General features: G+C 39.7%; 1 protein-coding gene across 1 annotated transcript in view; it reads left to right on the forward strand.

The window, feature by feature from the left end:
- NDUFAF2 (NADH:ubiquinone oxidoreductase complex assembly factor 2) overlaps positions 1-20,021 on the forward strand; it is a 132,397-nt gene that overhangs the window by 69,554 nt on the left and 42,822 nt on the right. The window contains exon 2 of the mRNA XM_040977584.1: positions 17,816-17,905. Within this exon, the coding sequence (XP_040833518.1) occupies positions 17,816-17,905 (90 nt within the window). The remainder of the gene's footprint in view (positions 1-17,815; positions 17,906-20,021) is intronic.

The raw sequence follows: 20,021 nt of genomic DNA on the forward strand, positions 1-20,021 counted from the left end.
GGGGCGATCACCCACAAGTCATCCCTTCCCCTTCAACCCCAAAACTTCTATATCTGAAGCATAACTTGCGTACACCATATAGTTGAACCCTGCCTTGTGCTCGTACTTCTCCAAACTAAGGAAATATGGCTGGTTATGTATGACACTATATGCCAGAGAGTTTTCTAAACACTTTACGTAAAGCAGTAAGTAATGTTATCCTGTGGTTGTGTTTTAACTTAATATCACTTTTGTATTTGATAGGGAAATTAAGACGCAACAAAGTAATGCTAAAGACTTAAGGTAGTAAATTTCAGAGTCTGTGTTCCTAGCTAATTGTCCATGCAATTTAAAAACAAAAGTAAAGAAAACCGAGTTACTTCAGCATTTGTTTATCGGCTTAGCTGGCATCAGAATCTTCCAAGGTAAACTTAGCTAGCTCTTTGTGGAGCAAGGTGTTTGAGGTGAGAGTTGACCTCAGCAATTTCTGGAGCAAGCTGTGCTGGATTGCACTTGGTGGATGTCGCCCCTCTGCCCCAGTAATACAAACACACCATTTTCTCCTCTCTGATGTTTTATTTCACTTAAACTGTGATAAGAATCTTGTCTTTGTCAGGTAGGATTATAACCTGCCATAAAGCCTAGAAGTTTAAAACAATCAACCCAACTGTTCCTAAGGTAATATCTCATCCTGGCAAGATTTTTCACTGGACATATTTGCCCAGAGTTAGCTACCTGGCATTTATGTATACAATATTACTACAGCGAAAAGAAAGCCTTTCTAGCCACATTTATCAACAATTTCATAGTCCTTATTTCATAGCATATGGGATAAAGTAACAGAGAAGCTTACTCCTAAAGCAGTTTATTAAACATAAAATGGAAGAAATCAAGATTGAGTTGTTTCTTTTCGCATTTTGTCTTTCAGATTTACCTTAATGATAAATGAATTAATTTATTTTACATATTACAAATTGAAGTGTGTCTCTGAATAAGACCTAGTAAGTGACTGATTCTTTTTTCCTACTGGAACTGAGTTTAGAATGCATACTTGGAGAGTTTTCTAATTATGTCTGAATGGCTTTCATTGAGGAGATATATTTGCTTGTTTATCTGTTTTAAATCAAGAAAAACATAAATATTTATATCAGTGCTTGCCAAATAATTTAGTTGTCAAGTTATTTTTGTACCCTGGGGTTAGTACTTTCTCAGATTAAGCTCGCTTACTCTTTCTTTCTTTCTTTCTTTCTTTCTTTCTTTCTTTCTTTCTTTCTTTCTTTCTTTCTTTCTTTCTTTCTTTCTTAAGGATTTACTTAAGTGTATCTTTACTTATTTGGAAGACAGGGAAGAGAGAGTGTGGATTTTTCATCTGCTCTTTTACTTCTCAAATGCTTGTAACAACCAGGTCTGAGTCAGGCCGAAGACTGTGTTCTGGGTCTCCTATGTGGGTGCAGGTCCCAAATAATTAGGTCATCCTCTGCTGCCACCAAGTTGCCTTAGCAAGGAACGGGACCGGAAGCAGAGCCATGTGGACTCCAATATTGGACGCGAGCATCCCAAGGGGTGGCTCGATGTTTTAAGAAGGAGATTGAGTTGAAAATAGAGCTGCTCTTTAATGAGAACAGGGTACCTTGAGTCATTTCAAGCATCTCTGTTTTTATATGAAAGAGTGATATATTAAAATTCTGAAACCTGAGGTTCTTTCTTGAGTAAGCAGATTTTTGTAAGCTGGGAATAGTGGACCTATGTAATGATTTGCATTGAGTCTAATGTTAGAGTTTAGTCAAAAACTGTCAAGCAGCTTTTTGCTAGCCACTATAATTGGACTAATATCCTTATTTCCCTCAACTCACCAAAATTAATCCTGAGACCCAAATAAAAGTTCCTCTATAATGTGTGTGGGTTTTCTTCTTGAGAATTTGTTGTGGGAAGGTTGGCATTCCTGTCCATGGCTTTGCTTGCTTATCCCTATTCCAGAGGCAGTCGGGCAGTATAAAATGTCAGCTTTGGCCCTGTACTGAAGAAGGCGAGTGGCTGGGGGGGTGGAATCGTGGCAGAGGAATAATCATTACGGAGACCACTTGAAAGGTTTTGCAGTTGTATCTTTGTGACCATTGGCACCAGCCCTATCCACTCCCACTATCTCTCTGTTAGAGCCAAAGTAAAAAATTTTTTTTAAAAATCAGTATGTATTAATAACAAAAATTAAGTATTTTAAATTTGTTTCAAATTTTAGTATTGTTTGTAATGCATATGGAGAGAATTTCAATTTGGCAATTTTAAAGACCAAATATGTCCTTGTGGAGTTTGACCCCTAATTATATACTATTTGAATTAGTATATTTATGTAGCCTTTTATTAAAAATGGTATAAGTAGGTCACAAGAGGATATGGTAATTTTTATAAACCCAGTCTTGCTTAGCATAAAGAGTTTCCTTTATTGAGACTTTTAATTTAAATATGCTTCCAATTAAAAATTATACTTAGTCCACATAATTTGGGATTTCTTCAAGTATTAAAAGGCTATTTTATAAAGAAGACATAGATTTTATCCTTCATCAAGGCTAAACCTACTGTTGTTGAGAGGAGCTGTTCCGTATGCTCAAATATACACATTTTTGTGATATTATGCAGTTTGAATGTTTTATTTGTATATTCATTGATACCACAGAATAGAAACTATGTGCATAGATTTTAAGTCTTACAGGTTAGCACTAAAATTATGTTTTTCTCTGTCCATTAATTATGAAAGCTTAAACCAAGTTTATCTTAGGTCAGATCTTAGTGTCCTCATCCGTAAAATGGGAATCATAATGTTTGATTCCAAGTGAGTATTAAAAAGACCTTGAGGGGCCTGGCGCGGTGGCGCAAGTGGTTAAGGTCCTCGCCTAGCACGCCCGGGATCCCATATGGGCGCCGGTTCTAATCCCGGCAGCCCCGCTTCCCTTCCAGCTCCCTGCCTGTGGCCCGGGAAAGCAGTCGAGGACGGCCCAAGGCTTTGGGACCCTGCACCTGCGTGGGAGACCCGGAAGAGGCTCCTGGCTTCGGATCGGCATAGTATCGGCCCGTTGCGCTCACTTGGGGAGTGAATCATCGGATGGAAGATCTTCCTCTCTGTCTCTCCTCTCTGTATATCCGCCTTTCCAATGAGAAAATAATAAAAATAAATCTTTAAAAAAAAAATAAAAATAAAAAGACCTTGAAACCAGTGCTATGGTAAGCAGTAAAAACCTTACCTATAGAACTGACATCCGGTATGGACTTCAGTCCCTGTCGCTTACTTCCAGGTCACTTCCCTGCTAATGCACCTGGGCAAGCAACCGAGTGTGTCGCAAGTGCCTGGACCCCTATACCTCTCTGGGAGACCTGAAGAAGCTCCTGACTCCTGGCTTTGGCCTGGCCCAGTTCCGGCTTTTGTGACTGACCATTTGAGGAGTACGCCAGAAGACAGAAGATCTCTCCCCCCACCCTCTGACCCGGCCTCTCCCTCCCTTTCTCTCCCTCCTTCACTCTACCTTTTCCTTCTTCTCCCTGTCTCTCCTTTTCCTCCCTCTTTCTTCTCCCTCCCTCTCCCTGTCCCTCTTTCTTTCTCTCTTGCCCCTCCATACTTCTCTCTCCTATGTCTCTCCTTTCTCCTCTGGCTACCTTTCTCTCTCTTTCCCTCTTTTTCTCTCCCTATTTCACCCCTCTTTCTCCTCTGCCCCCCTCCTTCCTATTGAATAATGAGAAAAATGACATCTACAAGCACTCCTTGGATGGGACGGAGCAAAATGATACCTAATTTCATCACACCATTCAGAGTGATGTTAAGATTAAAAAACAATGTATAAATTGCTTATTTCTGAACTTTCCAACTGAAGTTGACTGCTAGTAACTAAAACTACAGAAAGTAGCATGAAATAGAAAGAGAAAGTGAGTACATTAAGGGAGTTTAGTTTTCTAAGATGGAGAAAAATGCTGACAATGTTTAGAAAATTCCTTAGACTGTTAATAATTACTTCCAACAGAATTACCTTAATTTATCCAAAATATATTGTACAGATTAGCTGGCTTTCCAAAGAAAGGAAAGTTGTCTTACAGTATAAAGTGCCTTCTACTCAAGTGTCCAGAAATATTCTTGCCACCTTTCTTATGCGGAATCCAGTTGTCCTTTTCAGTTTCCATGTTCTGGGATTTTCTTTCATATTATCTTCCACCTTTGCCTGTTTAGCTCCCATTTGATATGTATTTCTTACAGAAAGTTTTTCATTTGTCTTTGCTCGCTGTACTAGGTCTTTTGTGTTTTGGCCTGTGCAATGTTGGACATACAGCATTTTCTTGCATATACTTATCTCTGAGTGTTACATCAGTCTGTGTTCTTAACCAGCTGAGCCCTGTGGCCACTGTTGTCCTGGATCAGGAATAACCAAGCAGAGTTGCTGTTATTCTGCTGGGAATTGTACATAGTATTTGTTTGGGTATGCCTCTAGGAATGTGGGGCTATTAGCTTGTGTGATGTGAGTCATAGTGGGATCATTCAGCCAGTACGCTGAATCCCTTCTTTGTCTTTGTCCAAAATATAATATGGTGCTTGACCTTGGTATTCAGTATATTTGTGATCACTAAGCTGAAGATTTCAGTGTTTAAAAATAAACATTGTGGAAATTTTGGTTTTGCATAAGGAGAGTGATAGAGCTGTGGTACCGTAAAACTGTAATCAAATCAGTGAAATAAAACTAAGTTTCTAAAAGACAGTGGTGTAAAATTGCAGTGAATGAAGAAAGTAAAACCAGTGTGGGGAGAAGTGGAGTTAAGTGCAAGGCTCTAGTGTGAGATGCAGTTCCCCTTACATGGACCCAAAATGCCACTCCGACTTTGTAGAAGCCAACCAAGAGGGGGAGAATCCACAGGTAATCCCTTCAGAGACTAGGAGGTGGATTATTGAAACAGCTATCTGGAGCAGTGTAGTGATTTTCTTGGCTTCCAAATATAAAATAGAGCATTATTTACTTTTGTTACAATAACAAGATGTGTGTTTCTTAAAATATATATGTATATATAAATAAATGAAGGAAATATAAACATCTCCTATAATTCATCCACTAACGATAATGTGGGCACACCCCTTAGCTTGCTGGTTATCAGGACAAAAAAGGGGGCTTTGGGTTACACGGTTCATACTGGTTTAATTAGTAGCCCAACAATACTGGAGTTTGCTAATTTTTTCTGTATCCTCAGTAACACTCAATCTGTATTGTGGATCTTTCCTACTGCCACAAGAGGAAAGTTACTTTTTGTTGTTGTCTCTAGCGCTGATAATCTTATGTGACTTTCTCCAGTGATTTTTATAAGTATATACTATGCACTGTGATGATACTATGCACATGCCTTTTTTGGGAGGTTTTCCTCATAAGAGAACTGAATTATGGACAATGTTGTCCCACGAGATTTTTAATGTAATAGAAGCAGTTTTTGTGGGAGTCAATGGAGAGTAATTTGCTATTCAACTTCTTTTTTGATTTGGCCTTAATGTGTTTAGATTGTATTTATGATACAAACCGCTGGCTTTCTATCCAAGTCTACTTTTTCTTTCTTTTTGAACATCTCATAAGACTACTTATTCATTTTTAAAATGCTGTTTACATAGTTGAGAGGTATGCATACCCTTGTGCGTCTCTGATTAGGGTGGGGAGGGTGGAAGTATGGAGGAAGGTGGGTGGAACAAATTTCCTTTTTTTTTTTCCTCTAGTGTCCATAGGGCAGAAAGAGGAGGGGACCACTCCTTTCTGTCAAACAAAATCAGCAGTAAAAGATAGGGAACAAACATTTGATGACGCCTTGGAGACCCTGATGTAGGGAGAGTGTTCTGAGGGTGTTACTTGAATGACTTTGATAATTCTGAGACACTATCAGCATAATTGCATAATGATTGAGAAAATCTTTACAAGATCTCCTGATATCTTATCCGCGCTTAGGTGTATAATAAATTGTTCCTTTTCCATGGGGGGGCTGTATTCCAATACCCCTAGTGTATGCCTGGCCTGATACATAGTATTGAATTCTATTTTCCTATGTAGCCTTCTATATGTGTGTGATAAAGGTTGAATTTATTAATTAGGCACAGTAAGAAAATAACAATATCTAGTTACAGAATAGAATAATTATAGTAATACGCTATAATAGAATTGCCAGCATTACTGTTACTGTTGGACTCTCGGACCCATTCGTAAGTAAGAGAAGGGTTAGTTGGACACAACTGCCACAGTTGATCTGATAACCATGAGGGCCTCCACGTGGATAATGGGGAGATTAGTGTATACATACAGATACACAGGACAAAGGGATGAATCGCATCCCAGGAAGACCTGCTCAGGATGGCATGTGAGACCATCATGCTACTCAAAAGGGCATTCAGTTTAAGACTAACGAATTACTTCTTTCTGGAATTTTCCATTTCGTATTTTTAGACAATGGCTGATCAGTAGTAACTGAAAATTTAGATAGTTAAAGTGAGGTTAAGGGGCAACCACATACAGTTCAATAGTATTAAGTATATTCCCAATATAAAAATAAGTGGAGTTTTTGAATTAGGAAATGAGTAACAGTACTTTTAGAATATTGGCGAGATGTGAAAGAATAAAACAATTAGGGCCAGGGTAAGATATATGTGATAATACTAATCAAACAGACAAGACTTTAGTGTTCCATGTCCCCGTGGACCAATAGAATGGGTCTAGGCAGGTGATATACAAAGTAGGAATAGCTAATAGGAAAGAGTCTGCAGCTGGGTAGTTACCATCATTAATACTAGGCCACAAATCTCAGTAGACCATTAAAAAGCTGTGATAAGGAGAAGGAGCAGGGCCTGACTGAATAGATCAGAACACTCTCAGTTATTCTTTACTTGGGGCCAGCGGCAGACTTCCCCTGCCCACAAGAAATCAAACTCAAATCCAGACTTCAGAAGTAATATGAAACTGAGATATGGGGCAAAGGCCATGGACCAAACACCACTACTACCACCACCACCTGCAGCTACTCGATTGGTCCCAGCAATAAAAGTGATGTTAACCATTTCAACTGGATGTGTCTTAGCATGTTTCTTCTTCAATGGAAAATTCCTGCAGATAGGTACTTATTAGTTTTATGCATAAAGATAAAAAACTTCAAAGAAAAGGTGGGCCACGAACATTACTGTAGGAAGCAGAACTTCATGTAACAAGGACGTCCAGATGGAGTGTTTAAAACAAATGTTCATGATGAGAGCTCACTGAATTGTGTTAGTCTTAATCTTGGTCAATAAATAATGAGAGCTGTTCTCTCCTGTGTCACAGGGGTGTTTAGAATAGCACTTTGGACACTGATTAAGAGGTCCATGCTCCACCTTGGAGTACCCTGGTTCAGTACCTCACTCTGAGTCCTAACTCAAGCTTCTTGCCTTTGCAAACTCTGGGAGTAGTGGTGATGGCTCAGCAATTGGCTACGTGGAAGGCCTGGGTTAAGTGCCATGCTTCTAGCTTCAGCTCCACTCATTGCAGGTGTTCAGGGAGTGAGCCAACAGAATGACTTGATCGGCTTCTAAAAATCAAACAAGTAATAAATAAAAATTTGAGAAAGGAACATGATAACCCATTGCCATAGAATAGCAATGGAACTTGTCCTTATTACTATCAGTATTTGACAAGGCAGTTGTATAGCAGTTAAAGGAGGAGACAACATCGTGTTGGTTTATTCTAGTTTACTCTATATCCCTTCAGTACTAAAGCAGAGGAATTAAATTTTTTATATGTTTTACTTCATTAGTATTATTTTAAGATACATTTATTTTTATTGAAAAGTCAGATTTATAGAGAGAAAGATCTTCCATCCACTGTTTCACTTGCCAAGTGGCCACCAACAACCAGAACCGAGCCCAATCGAAGCCAAGAACCAGGAGCTTCTTCCGGGTCTCCCATGTGAGTGTAGGTTTCCAAAGCTTTGGGCTGTCCTTGACTGCTTTCCCAGGCCGTAAACAGGGAGCTGAATGGGAAGTGGGGCAAGCAGCATATGGGATCCTGGTGTGTACAAGGTGAGGACTTTAGCCACTAGACTACCATGCTGGGTCCATTTTATTATTTTTTATTTATTTTTAACATTGTTTACATAGTTGAGAGGGATACACGCCCGTGTGGAATTCTGATTAGGGTGGAGAGGCTTGGGTAACAAGGAAGGTGGCTGTGATGAATGTTTTATATCTTTTAATACCAACCTAAAAACTAGCTGAATTCTAAAGGGCCATGCCAGCAGCTTGTTATGATTATACTTTGCTGTTGAAATTCTAGTTAGGTTTCTAAAACAACTCACAGGCCTGGTGCAATAGGCTAGTGGCTAAAGTCATTGCCTAGCACATGCCAGGATCCCATACGGGCAATGGTTGTAATCCTGGTGGCCCTGCTTCCCATCCAGCTCCCTGCTTGTGGCCTGGGAAAGCAGTGGAGGATGGCCCAAAGCCTTGGGACCCTGCACCCATGTGGAAGACCCTGAAGAGGCTGTGGGCTCCTAGCTTCGGATTGACTCAGCTCTATCTGTTGTGGCCACTTGGGGAGTAAATCATTGGATGGAAGATCTTGCTCTCTGTCTCTCCTCCTCTCTGTATGTCTGACTGTACAGTAAAACTAAATCTTTTTTTAAAAACCTCACCATTAATTTTTAATTCATAATATCATAATTACTGTACATGACCCAAACAAATTTATTAGCAGGGATCTTGAGAGGTGCTGTAGTGATGCAGCTTTTTATAAAGGAGCTATGCAGGTCCAGCACAGTAGCCTAGTGGCTAAAGTCCTTGCCTTGTATGTGCCAGATCCCATGTGGACACCTGTTTGTGTCCCAGTGACCCAGCTTCCCATCCGGCTTCTTGCTCTTGACCTGGGAATGCAGTCAAGGATAGTCCAAAGCCTTGGAACCCTGCACCCACATGGGAGGCCTGGAAGAAGCTCCTGACTCCTGGTTCCTGGCTTTGGATCAGCTCAGTTCTAGCTGTTGCTGGGAGTGAACCAGCAGATGGAAGATCTTTCTCTCTGTCTTTTCTTCTCTGTAAATCTGCCTTTTCCATAAAAATGCATCTTTTTAAAAAAAGTTTTAAAAAGGAGATTGAAGAAGGAAAAAAAAATCTTCAAAAAGTATATGGAAAAACAAATTATGATAGAAGGATGTGTGGATTTCTTACTTCTTTGTACCAAAATAAACATATTTTAATTCCATTTTTCCAGGAACTGTATGAAATGTGTATGTGTGTATAGAAAGTGTTTAGTTATTTGCCTCAATAAAGTCTGACAAATGACAAGGATAATACAGTGCTATGCACCTGACTTTGTTTCCACTTGCGATTGACTTTAGACTGCCTCACATGCAGACTTCCCTGCACCTTCTGATCTAAGGGACTGAAAGGGTTATTGCCGGAGCCTCTCTCTTAGATGCCTGCCGCTTTAAGGACAGGTGAATGGAAGAGTTGCTTTCCTTGTTCAGTTTAGAATGTTCAGCTATTGGGATTTCATTTTCTCCTCCTGAGATCTTCTTGCTCCAAAGTAGAAGACTGATTTTTCCCTGAACTCGTCTTGTCTAATCCCTGGAACCAAGCCTTGAGTGGCATTGCAGCCTTAAATCAAAGCTCCACAGCCGCAGGAGGCTCTGTGTGTCCTTGGAGAGTGGAACTGGTACCCTGTCTTAGCAGCAGTTACTCAGGACTCTGTAATGGATTGCTTGAGTCTGATGGATAAGGCAGGGTCCTATCCATCAACAAGATCTTGGTTTTGTTTAGGGAAGCCAATTTATGGTTGCTTTTGGATTCTGAAATCTCAGATGCAAAATTAGATCTGCATCAGTGACTTCCACATAGTTTGTTAGGGCCCTAGGGGCATGAGTAGATGCTTTCAGGAAGTGGGTAGAGGAAAATGATGGGTAGTATTTTGGACTAGAGTAGAGCAGCTTGAGTAGTTTTTTAAATTGAACCTCTACTAGGGACATTTTTCTCTTTATTAAAAATATGAAGATTTTTTTAAAGACTTTTTTTTTTTAATTTGAATGGTAGAATTTAACAGAGATAGAAGAAGCAATAGAGGGAGAAGGGCTTCTTTCCTCTGATTGCCCAGGTAACTGCAATGGCCAGAGCTGAGCTGGGAGCCAGGAGCCTCTTCCAGATCTCTTGCATGGGTGCAGATTCTCAAGGACATGGGCCTCCCTCCTCTCTTGCTGTCCAGGCCACAAGCAGATTGCTGGTTTGGAAGTAGAGCACCTGGGACCACAAACTGGTACCCATATAGAAGGCCAGGACCACTGCACAGAGACTTGGTTGGCTGCGTTACCGCTCCTGCCCCAATGAAGAGTTAGAAAAATATTAACACCCCATCATATCAACAGAACTCAGTTTTTGTTCTGAGGATCTAATTCACAAATTATTCCTGTTAAGCTGGTGACAGTCATATTCTGTTAGATGGTTATATAGTCTTTTTTCTATATCAAAAATAGATTTCTTTTTGTTAGTGATATTTATTGCCTAGTGCTTAACCATATTAGATTAATGAAGGGTATTAGTAATTTCATGGATTAATAAATAAGTACATTTTAAAATTAAGACTAACGTGCCGCTAAGTACACCCTATTTAATTTCATTAGATTATTCATACTTAAAACTGTAATGTATTCTGTCAATTAATAATAGTAGCTTTTAGTGCAATCCTTGATTCTTATGGTCTGTGACAAAGTACTTGATTTCTTTGAAACTATTGGTGTAAAAATCAAGTTCTTTGAAACTGTTTGGGCTTAGAAGTCTGTCAAATGATCAGCATTATCTCCTACATTTTAAGTTCAATCATGAAATTTTAGCTAATCTCAATTACACAAGTGCTGTAATTTTATCATTCCAGTAATATTTGCTAGCATTTCTTTTTTATTAATTTCCTTCCAGTTCTGTTTTTGCCTCTCTTATTGACAGTTTTAGCTGTTGGACTCTTGAAATGAGTCTGACTTACTTAAAGCGTAGTTAACCCCAGGGCTCTTAGATGAGGCCTGTATCTATTAAAGACACTGCAATGTGCAAGACCATGTTCAGGTGTCTTTCATATATTATTTCTTCATCTATAAAATACACGAGGTTAAAAGTTCAAGATAGTCAAATTTCTAAGTACACACTTAGAAATTGGTTATGTTGGCTTATACCACACTGAATTGGCTTAACTTAAGAGAAGATATGAAGACTATATTAACTGAAATTTACTTGCTATACAAAGTGAATATAGGGCTCAGCACAGTAGCCTAGTGGCTGAAGTCCTCATCTTGTATGTGCCAGGATCCCATATGAGTGACAGTTTGTGTCCTGGCTGATCCACTTTCCATCCAGCTCCCTGCTCCTGGCCTGGGAAAGCAGTCAAGGACGGCCCAAAGCCTGGGGACGCTGCACTAGATTGGAGACCTGGAAGAAGCTCCGGTCTCCTGGCTTTGGATCTGCTCAGCTCTGGCTCATGCGACCACTTGGGGAGAGAATCATCTGATCTTCCTGTCTGTCTCTCCCTCTCTCCTTATATCTGACTTTCTGACTTAAAACAGAATGAAAGAAAGAAAAAGAAAGTGAATATCATTTTTTAATTAAAAGTTTTAATCACAGCCATTAATTCCTCTTATTTTGAAAAATCTTACTAACCCTGGAATTACCATATGGTATATTATAAAACCTGTTTAAATTGTGTAAGACTGTTTTCATCTTTCTGCTTTTTCTTTTCTTTTTATGTATTTGTTAACTAAGACCATAACACAGATAGTTATAGTACATTCACATATTTTTTTTGAGAAATTAATGAAGTAAGGTTTGAACAAAAGAATATTAATGTGTTAAATTTGCCAAGGCATTTTTCAACAAAAAGATGAAATAAGTTGCTTTTAAGTAGGTTGTCTTTCTGAATTTAAGAAATTTCAGCTTTTGGGACTTTAACAACTAAACCATATTATATCAGGCATTTTGGAATAACCAAGCATTTTTATACAATTTCAAATTTTCTATGAAGGAACAAGCTGGGATTCCTTATGGGAAACATGTGAATATGGAAAGCTAACAAGATTTTAGGTAATCCATTGAATTAGTTGGCATTTTTAACATCTTTGAAAGCTTATCTGCAAGGTCCCCTTAATTAGCTTTTTAAAAAAGTAATTCCTGCTGAGACCTGCTGAGATGGTCATGTTCATATAAATACAGAATATCAAATTACAGACTCATTGTATTTTACAGGCTTGCTTCATTTAGTATTTAACTATAGGGAAGATAATAGCGTATGATAGTTATGAATAAAATGCTAGCCTTTGCTGGCTTATCTGTCATGATACTATATGCAAACTTTGTAAATGTTCAAAATCTTCAATGAAAAGAGCTTGGGAGTCAGAAAAATACTTTGGTTCAAATGCCAGCTGCATTGCCTCAATCATTTGTGTGTACTTGGAAATTTGACTATCTTGGGCTTTTTTCCTCGTGTGTTTTATAGATGAAGAAATAATATATGAAAGACACCTGAACATGGTCTTGCACATTGCAGTGTCTTTAATAGATACAGGCCTCATCTAAGAGCCCTGGGTAAACTATGCTTTAAGTCGTATGTAAAAATGGCTTTCAGCGTAACAATTCCTATTTTACTACTCTTCATTGCTGTTCATTTTTCTTCATGTTTTAGAGTCACAAGGTTTAAAAGCATGAATCTATTATATATATATACAGAAATATACCTGTACAGTGTGGTTCTTGGTTTTCATTAGCTCTCACTCATGTATTTTGCATCGACACTTCTAAGTCTCCTTTCATATGCAGAATTGAGTCTTTTATACATCACCAGAGTCATTTAAAATTTTCATTTGATTGTCCTGCCTGCTGCCACTGTGATAAAGGGCTGGGTCTTAGTGAGACAATAGACTCTTTCCCTGGCCATCTTGCCTACATCATCAGCCTGGGGCTTCTTTCAGGCATCAAAGATGTGTCACCTCACCCAGCCCAACCTGTCTTTGCAACCCAAAGTCAAAGTCACTTCCGATTTCCGCTCACCTTTTCTCATGCTGCCACGCTAAAGGAGATACTGGGCCAAAAGTGGAAAATCCTCGCCAAGTACTGCAAAGTTCTCGTGGGCCACCACCAAGCCGGGGGGGGGGGGTCTTCCACGCTGTGGAAAGGTCACTCCTCCGTGGTGGTGGACGTCTTTTAAGTTCTGATCCTTTAGAAATTCAAAGGCTAAAGACAACCCAGTATCTGTGGTGGCCTGGGGAAGGGGAAGTGCTGAGGCCATTGCCTCATTCTTCACTACCACTGGAGTGCCTTTTCCCGAGTTCCTGTCCCTGATCTTGCTCACCAACAGGGCTTACCAGGACCAGAGGACATTGTTGGTGGGTAGCATCCTTTGAAGTCCTTTATCATAACCCAGTGATTCTTCTAAGTCTTACTCAACTTCCAAATGTGTCAGACCACCCTATATTCAGGGGAAGGGGTAAATAAAGCCAAAACACATACTACCAAATAAAACCAAAACACAGTTCCTTTTACTAATATCTCGTGCCTTAGTGCTTATAGAAATGCTGCCTTCCATAGCCATAGCATCAGCTGGCAGAAACTGGCACTGGGCTAATCCTGTCAAGTTAAACTGCAGAACCACCTGAAAAGTGCACAATCCGGGAGTGAGAGACCTGGGAGGGAAATAGTGGGTTCCTTCCTCTTGGGTTACCACTCCCACAGGAGGGCACGAGAACTAGGACAGGGGCTGGGGTAGCTAGGCAGAGAGGCACTCAACCACACCCGCGAAGGCTTGACTGTTGAGCTGGTTAGATGGATCCAAGCTTCAACACCATTTGCCATGTACGAGAGTCAGGGGGGACATGGGACAGATTGGACTGGTCTGCCACACATATTGGCAAACCGGGGTAGGGGGTGGGCCTGGTGGGGGTTATTGTGGGTCGCTCTCATCAGGATGCAGCTCCCACTGGTTTAGGTGAAGACCGAGTATGTGCTGTGCAGAACCAGGCTGGACTGCAACACCCATTGGTTCCAGTAGAGGGCGGGACTGAAAACAGAACCAACCCAGCAATTGCAACTACCTGCTGACCGGGTGATGGACTGTGCTGGGCCCTGTGCTTGCTGGTGCATACAAGTATCTGGCCTGGGAACACCTCAGACGAAGTTTCTTTGGTGATCTCCCCAATTGGAATGCCAGACTCAGAACCCAAACCATGAAGGGACAGAAGATGGAACAAGTTAATCAACCACCTCAGCTATAGGTTAGCAACAAAATACCGGGCAAATAGAGACGCTATGATGGACAAGGTCAATTAATGAATTTTTCAACAACCTTATCGTGTTTGGAGAGACAAGATTGGCAGCAATTTCAAAACTGGTGACCAATTGAAACCACTTCAATGAGTATCTAGGAGCACGCCCCACATGCGGGACTTGGGGTGGGTGGGAAACCGGGTGGGGCTTCTCCCTCAATATCCCCCTCTACCTCAGATATATGAAGGAAACAATATGGAAGTAATAGTCTTATCCACTTTCCTGTAGCCCTTGACCCTTTTTGCCCAAATTAACTATGTGAAGATTGACAAAAAAAAAAAAAAATGCTGTCTTCCAACTCCAGTATTTACCACATGTTGTTTTGGGGGCACTATAATTAATTGGTGTTCTTTTATCTATTTTAATTTACTTATTTTTTATTTGTTTATGTTAGTACAATGGCTTACTGAATTCCTAGCTTTTTGGCAGTGAAAGATAAAGTTTTCCAATGTTTTTGTCTCGGGGTTTCTTTAAATTCTTCACAGTCACTGAAAAGTTTTGTATATGAGGTGCGTATTGATATTTACTATATTAAAACTATATTGAAATTTTTTAAATGCCTAAATTCGTGTACTTAAAAATAATTCTGATTAATCCCTTACATGCTGACATAAAGAATTGTTGTATCAGTGACACAGAATTATTCTTAATTATATAACTTTTAAAATATGTGGTGAGTTGCTGCCGTTCATTGAATAAGATAGCCAGGATCCAATAGAAAGATGATCAAAGGATGTGAACACATATTCCACAGAAAAAGTACACATAAACCTCTTAAAATGAAATGATAACGTCATTCTTAAAAAGCAATGAAAATCACAAGCTCCTCCTCCTTATTTTTTCAAGATTTATTATCAGCAAGTATTGATTTAAGAAGTATAACACACTGTTTTCCATGTAGTAGTTTATATGTGTTAAAAAAAAATGTGGCATAGAAACAGGAATGACAGCAGGACTTTGACACCTGGGGAACCTATTCAAAAACCGAAAATAATTTCTTCAGAGAGATATCACAAAACTAACAATAAAATGTTTAGCCGGAAAGTGCCGTTTTGAATATCAAGTCTCACCTTTCTACAACCAGACTTGTTTAGATTGTTCTCTTGCAGGAGCTTGATGTGAAAGGAGAATGTCTGGGCTTGGGGTTTGGATGAACATTCTGTGTCTGCAAAGCCTTTTTCCTTTCCCTAGCATTGCTTCATGTTCTGGGCTGGGGAGTAGGGAGAGGTAGAGATTTAGTCATGGTAGTTGTTGTCTCAGTCAGAAACATTCCTTTGGTAACCAGGATATTCAATGGCTCACTCTGCTTTACCGGTTTCACCTCTGACCTTGAAATTCTGTCACAATTTATCAGATTTACGCTGTATGGCATAACTGAAACACATACTTTAATTGTCATAGCTTTTCCTTTAGCACTTTTTAACTTCCCTGTTCTTAAAAGATGTAACTACTCTTATTTTTCTCTTCACATTGAGAACAAAATTGAGAAAAAGAAATGTTGTTGGAGCCCAGCATAGTAGCCTAGTGGCTAAAATCCTCACTTTGCATGGGCCAGGATCCATGTGGGCAACATGAACTGGTGGCAGTTCATGTCCCAGCTGTTCCACTTCCCATCTAGCTCCCTGCAGGTGGCCTAGTAAAGCAGTCAAGGACAACCCAAAGCCTTGGGACTCTGCACCCATGTGGGAGACCCAGAGGAGGCTCCTGGCTCCTCGCTTCGGATCGGCTCAGCTTTGGCCATTGCGCTCACTTGGGGAGTGAACCAGCAGATGAAAGATGTTTCTTTCTGTCTTTCCTCCTCTCTGTAAACCTGCCTTTATAGTAAAAAATTTAAAAATCTAAAAAAAAAAAAGAAAGTAATGTCATTAACACACTCAATGCAGGCACTTTCCTTTTCTTCATAATATCAAGACATATTCAAAAACTAAATACTAATTTTTAAAAAGATTTATGTATTTTTATTGGGAAGGCAGATCTACAGAGAGAAGGAAAGACAGAGAAGAAGATCTGTCTGTTGGTTCTCTCCCCAAGTGGCTGCAATGGCTGGAAATGAGCTAATCCAAAGGCAGGAGTCAGGAGCTTCTGCCAGGCAGGTGCAGGGTCTCAAGACTTTGGGTTGTCCTTGACCGCTTTTCCACACCACAGCAGGGAGGTGAAACGGAAGTGGGGCAGCTGGGACACAACGGGGTACACACATGGGGTGCCAGTGCTTGCGTGGAGATGATTAGCCAAGTGGGTCATCGAGCTGGCCCTTGATGGTTTTTTATTTTATTTTAGCTTACAGAATAATGATTTTAGAAATTTGCTGTTTTCTCTGAAGCAGAGAAAAGAATTTGTGACACTAATCTTTTTAGACGTATCTATGTATTTTTAAATATTTGTATATTTTACAATCTATATGATGATAAAAGATGGAAATGAAATATGAGAAAGTTTTAATAATAGAGTGTTGGAAGAAGTAATATCAGAGATGGCAATCCTCTTCCTCTCCTGTATCGTGTTGTCCAGATTTTCCGAAGTGAAAGATGTTAGAATTGTTCCGTTCAATGAATTAAATTGTTTTTGTTTACTTTGGAAATACTCTTAAAGGTCAGTTTTTATTTTTCTGATCTATTTTTAACCTTAGGAATAGCAGGGAGCAGCACTGTGGCATGGCAGGCTAATAATCCTCTGCTTTTATGTTTGCACACGGCTGCCGTCACTGGAGGTGTTGGTCTCTCACCTGCAGCACCAGTTTTTGGCCTTCCTTCAGATTGCCCTAAGAAGTGGTGACTCCGTTGGGCCATAGGATCCAATCCATGGTTTGAGTCCCTTGAATTTGCCAGTATACTATGGTATAGGGAGTGTTTGGATCTCATAGTTCTTTACACATTTTGTTAGAGCCTTACACTTCTACTTCCTTGGGTAGGCCCAGCAGTCATTGGCCCTGCTAACGGATATACTTATAAGCTTAAAGGAGTCAAATGCTGTCTTGATGACTAACGTTTTGATTTCTCTGTCTACCCTGTCTTTTCTGTATGCATCATGTAGATCATGTTTGCTGAAATTAATTTTGCAGACTGTGATAGAAAATTAAAGTTTGCTGTAGTTTGGAAATTGCCCTCCCCACCTTTCACCCCTCAGTGATTAACTTGAAGGGCAGACCCACAGAGAGGTTCAGATTGAGAAAAACATCTTCGGTCCACTGGTCCGTTCTCCAAATGGCCACAACAGACAGAGCTGTGCCAGGTGAGAGCCAGTATTCCTGAACTTCATCCAACACCCCTGTGTGGGTAGCAGGGGTCGAAGCCCTGCTGAGTCTAGAACCAGTGATTACAGAGTGACAGAGTGCAGGCTTCTTAGGTGTTGGCCTCACTGCACCACAATACAGCCCCTGAAACTGCCTTTTCTAACTTAACTAATGGTAAATGGAATATATTTTTCCTACTCAATTCTTTCTCCAGCTAAGAGTGTGTGCAGTCTCAGAAAATATGAGCACTGTGTCATAGATTCATTTAAAATGTCTCGATCACTTCTGTCTTATAGGACAAATAATTCGAGAGAAGAGAATTGTGGAAGCCGCAAATACAAAAGTGGTAGACTATGAAGTAGGCACTATCCCGACGGAATGGGAAGGTAAGTCACCGCTTTTTAGGATCATCTTCTAGGAGGCAAGTCACCCACCGAGTCATGTACAGAACCAGTAACAGCAGACATCACTGCCTGTTCCTCTTTGCAAAGAACTTCAGCAGTCCCAATCAACATATCATTGTTTTTAAACATTGCCTTTGAAAGTTATGAACATGCCAGATTTGTGTGAGGGAGCATATATAATAGGACAAACAAGAATTATAGAGTTTTAGTGGAGTTGGGACCAAGGTCAGGCAAGTGACAATCCTAAAATGCAGAACGTAAGGCAGTTCCCGCTCTGACATGTGCAACCCTGGGACTTGAAGTCTGTTTCTCAGACTTTGCTGGTTTAGAAAAGTCTTTTTTTTAAATTTTAGATAATAGTTGGCTTTTAGTACCATTTGAGATATTCATTCAACCTGCAGTGGCCCTATAGCAATTTCCTGTATAGACAAGGAAGGGCTTTTGATCCTTAATCTATGAAATTAAGATTTTAAAACAAGGGAGGGAGGGTGGAGCTAAAATGCCAGAGTTAACCTCTCACTATGACTTAACACAGTAACATACCAACTTGGTGTGGTGAGGGGCTGTCCTCAGTCCATCAGCGGAAGTTCATCGGTGGAGAAAAAAACCGAAATTAATTTGCCAAAAAAAGTGGAAGAAGTATATAACAATATTTACTAGCTTTCTAGGGACTGTACAGTTCCAAGTTCAGTTTGTTTGTGCATGAAGCTCAGTTGTGAGCTTGATTTCTAAGAGGCATCCTGAATCTTCTGTTACAGACTTCTTTCTCTCTTATCAGTTCTAGACATGGCGGCTGACACACAGTAGGTGCTCAGATAATGTTTGTTTAATCCATGGAATCTGTCCCGATTTAGCATTTGTTATTTGTAGCTACAAGAATCTTAATTGAAGCACCAATACCTCTCTTGTAATTCACCCTCTACCAAGTGCTTGCTTGCATGGCCGGTGTTACACATGCTTTGAAGTCATTATTGTGTTTAATTTTCACAACAAGTCTATGAGCTAGGCACTCTAACTGTATGCATTTAATAGACAGAGCATCTAAGGTCTAGAAAGGCTAGATAAATTGCCTAAATTAGAGTAGCTCCACACATGGGTAAGTAGTAGAACCACTGCCTCCTGGTGGGCCCAGCAGGACACCTTACATGTGGTAGTTATAGGCACTGGGTTACTTTTATGCCAGCATGTGAATGTAAATATCATTTAATGAAAATATCTCTTTGCATTTCTGCTCATTAGCTATGAAAATACTAGAACTGTGAAAAAAAGAGCATAAATATGGGTAGCTACTAAAGATTTGGTTGAAGAAATCCAGAATATAAATTGGCAACTTCTGAGAGGAGTAATTGGGCTTTCTTATTTTAACAGACTTTCCAGTGTTATAAGCTACATTTGCAATTCTCAAATAATGCTTGTGCCTTTTTATAATGAGCCTATTTCATCATTTCCCCAATAATAGAATAGAATTAAGATGTTTATAGAAATAAATTAAGTTATAAATAAACAAATAGGTAATGACTCATTTCTCAGCCTTTGAGACTTTCAGAGAATTAGAATAAAGTTTTAATGCTGTTTATGACTCTGCCCTGATCCACTAATTCAGCCTTACTATCCCACAGGGCATGCCTTAAGACAAATGTATTAGCCAAACATTGAAATAAAAATTACTTTTATGGTGGTACACATCAATTAAATATAAAAAACAAAAACTTTAAACCATGAAAAAATAAATTAAAATGTAAATAAACTTAGCTAAAACAGTATGTACAAGGAAGGAGAGGGAAAGTAGCATAAGTCCGTGGTGTTGATTCCAGGAATGAGTGAAGGAACCTCAGGTATTTTCAGATTCATGTGACTATTACATTTGTTAATTATTAGGAGCAAAATACAGATACCACATGTTATGCAGCCTCTATGATATGAATTAAACAATATGCTCTTTCCCTCCGTATCCTTACTGAATACCTCTGTTTTCACAGAAATTAGATTCTGGAATAGGCAAATAGGTCGGGGGGGGGGGGGAAACAGAAAGCTAGAGAAATAACTGAACAGTGTGCTAATGACGACCAAAGAGTAAAGCAGGGAAAAGGCATAGGTG

This window comes from Ochotona curzoniae, unplaced genomic scaffold (genome assembly GCF_017591425.1).
Source record: "Ochotona curzoniae isolate NIBS_2020 unplaced genomic scaffold, NIBS_Ocur_1.0 contig_2754, whole genome shotgun sequence".
Taxonomy (NCBI): domain Eukaryota; kingdom Metazoa; phylum Chordata; class Mammalia; order Lagomorpha; family Ochotonidae; genus Ochotona; species Ochotona curzoniae.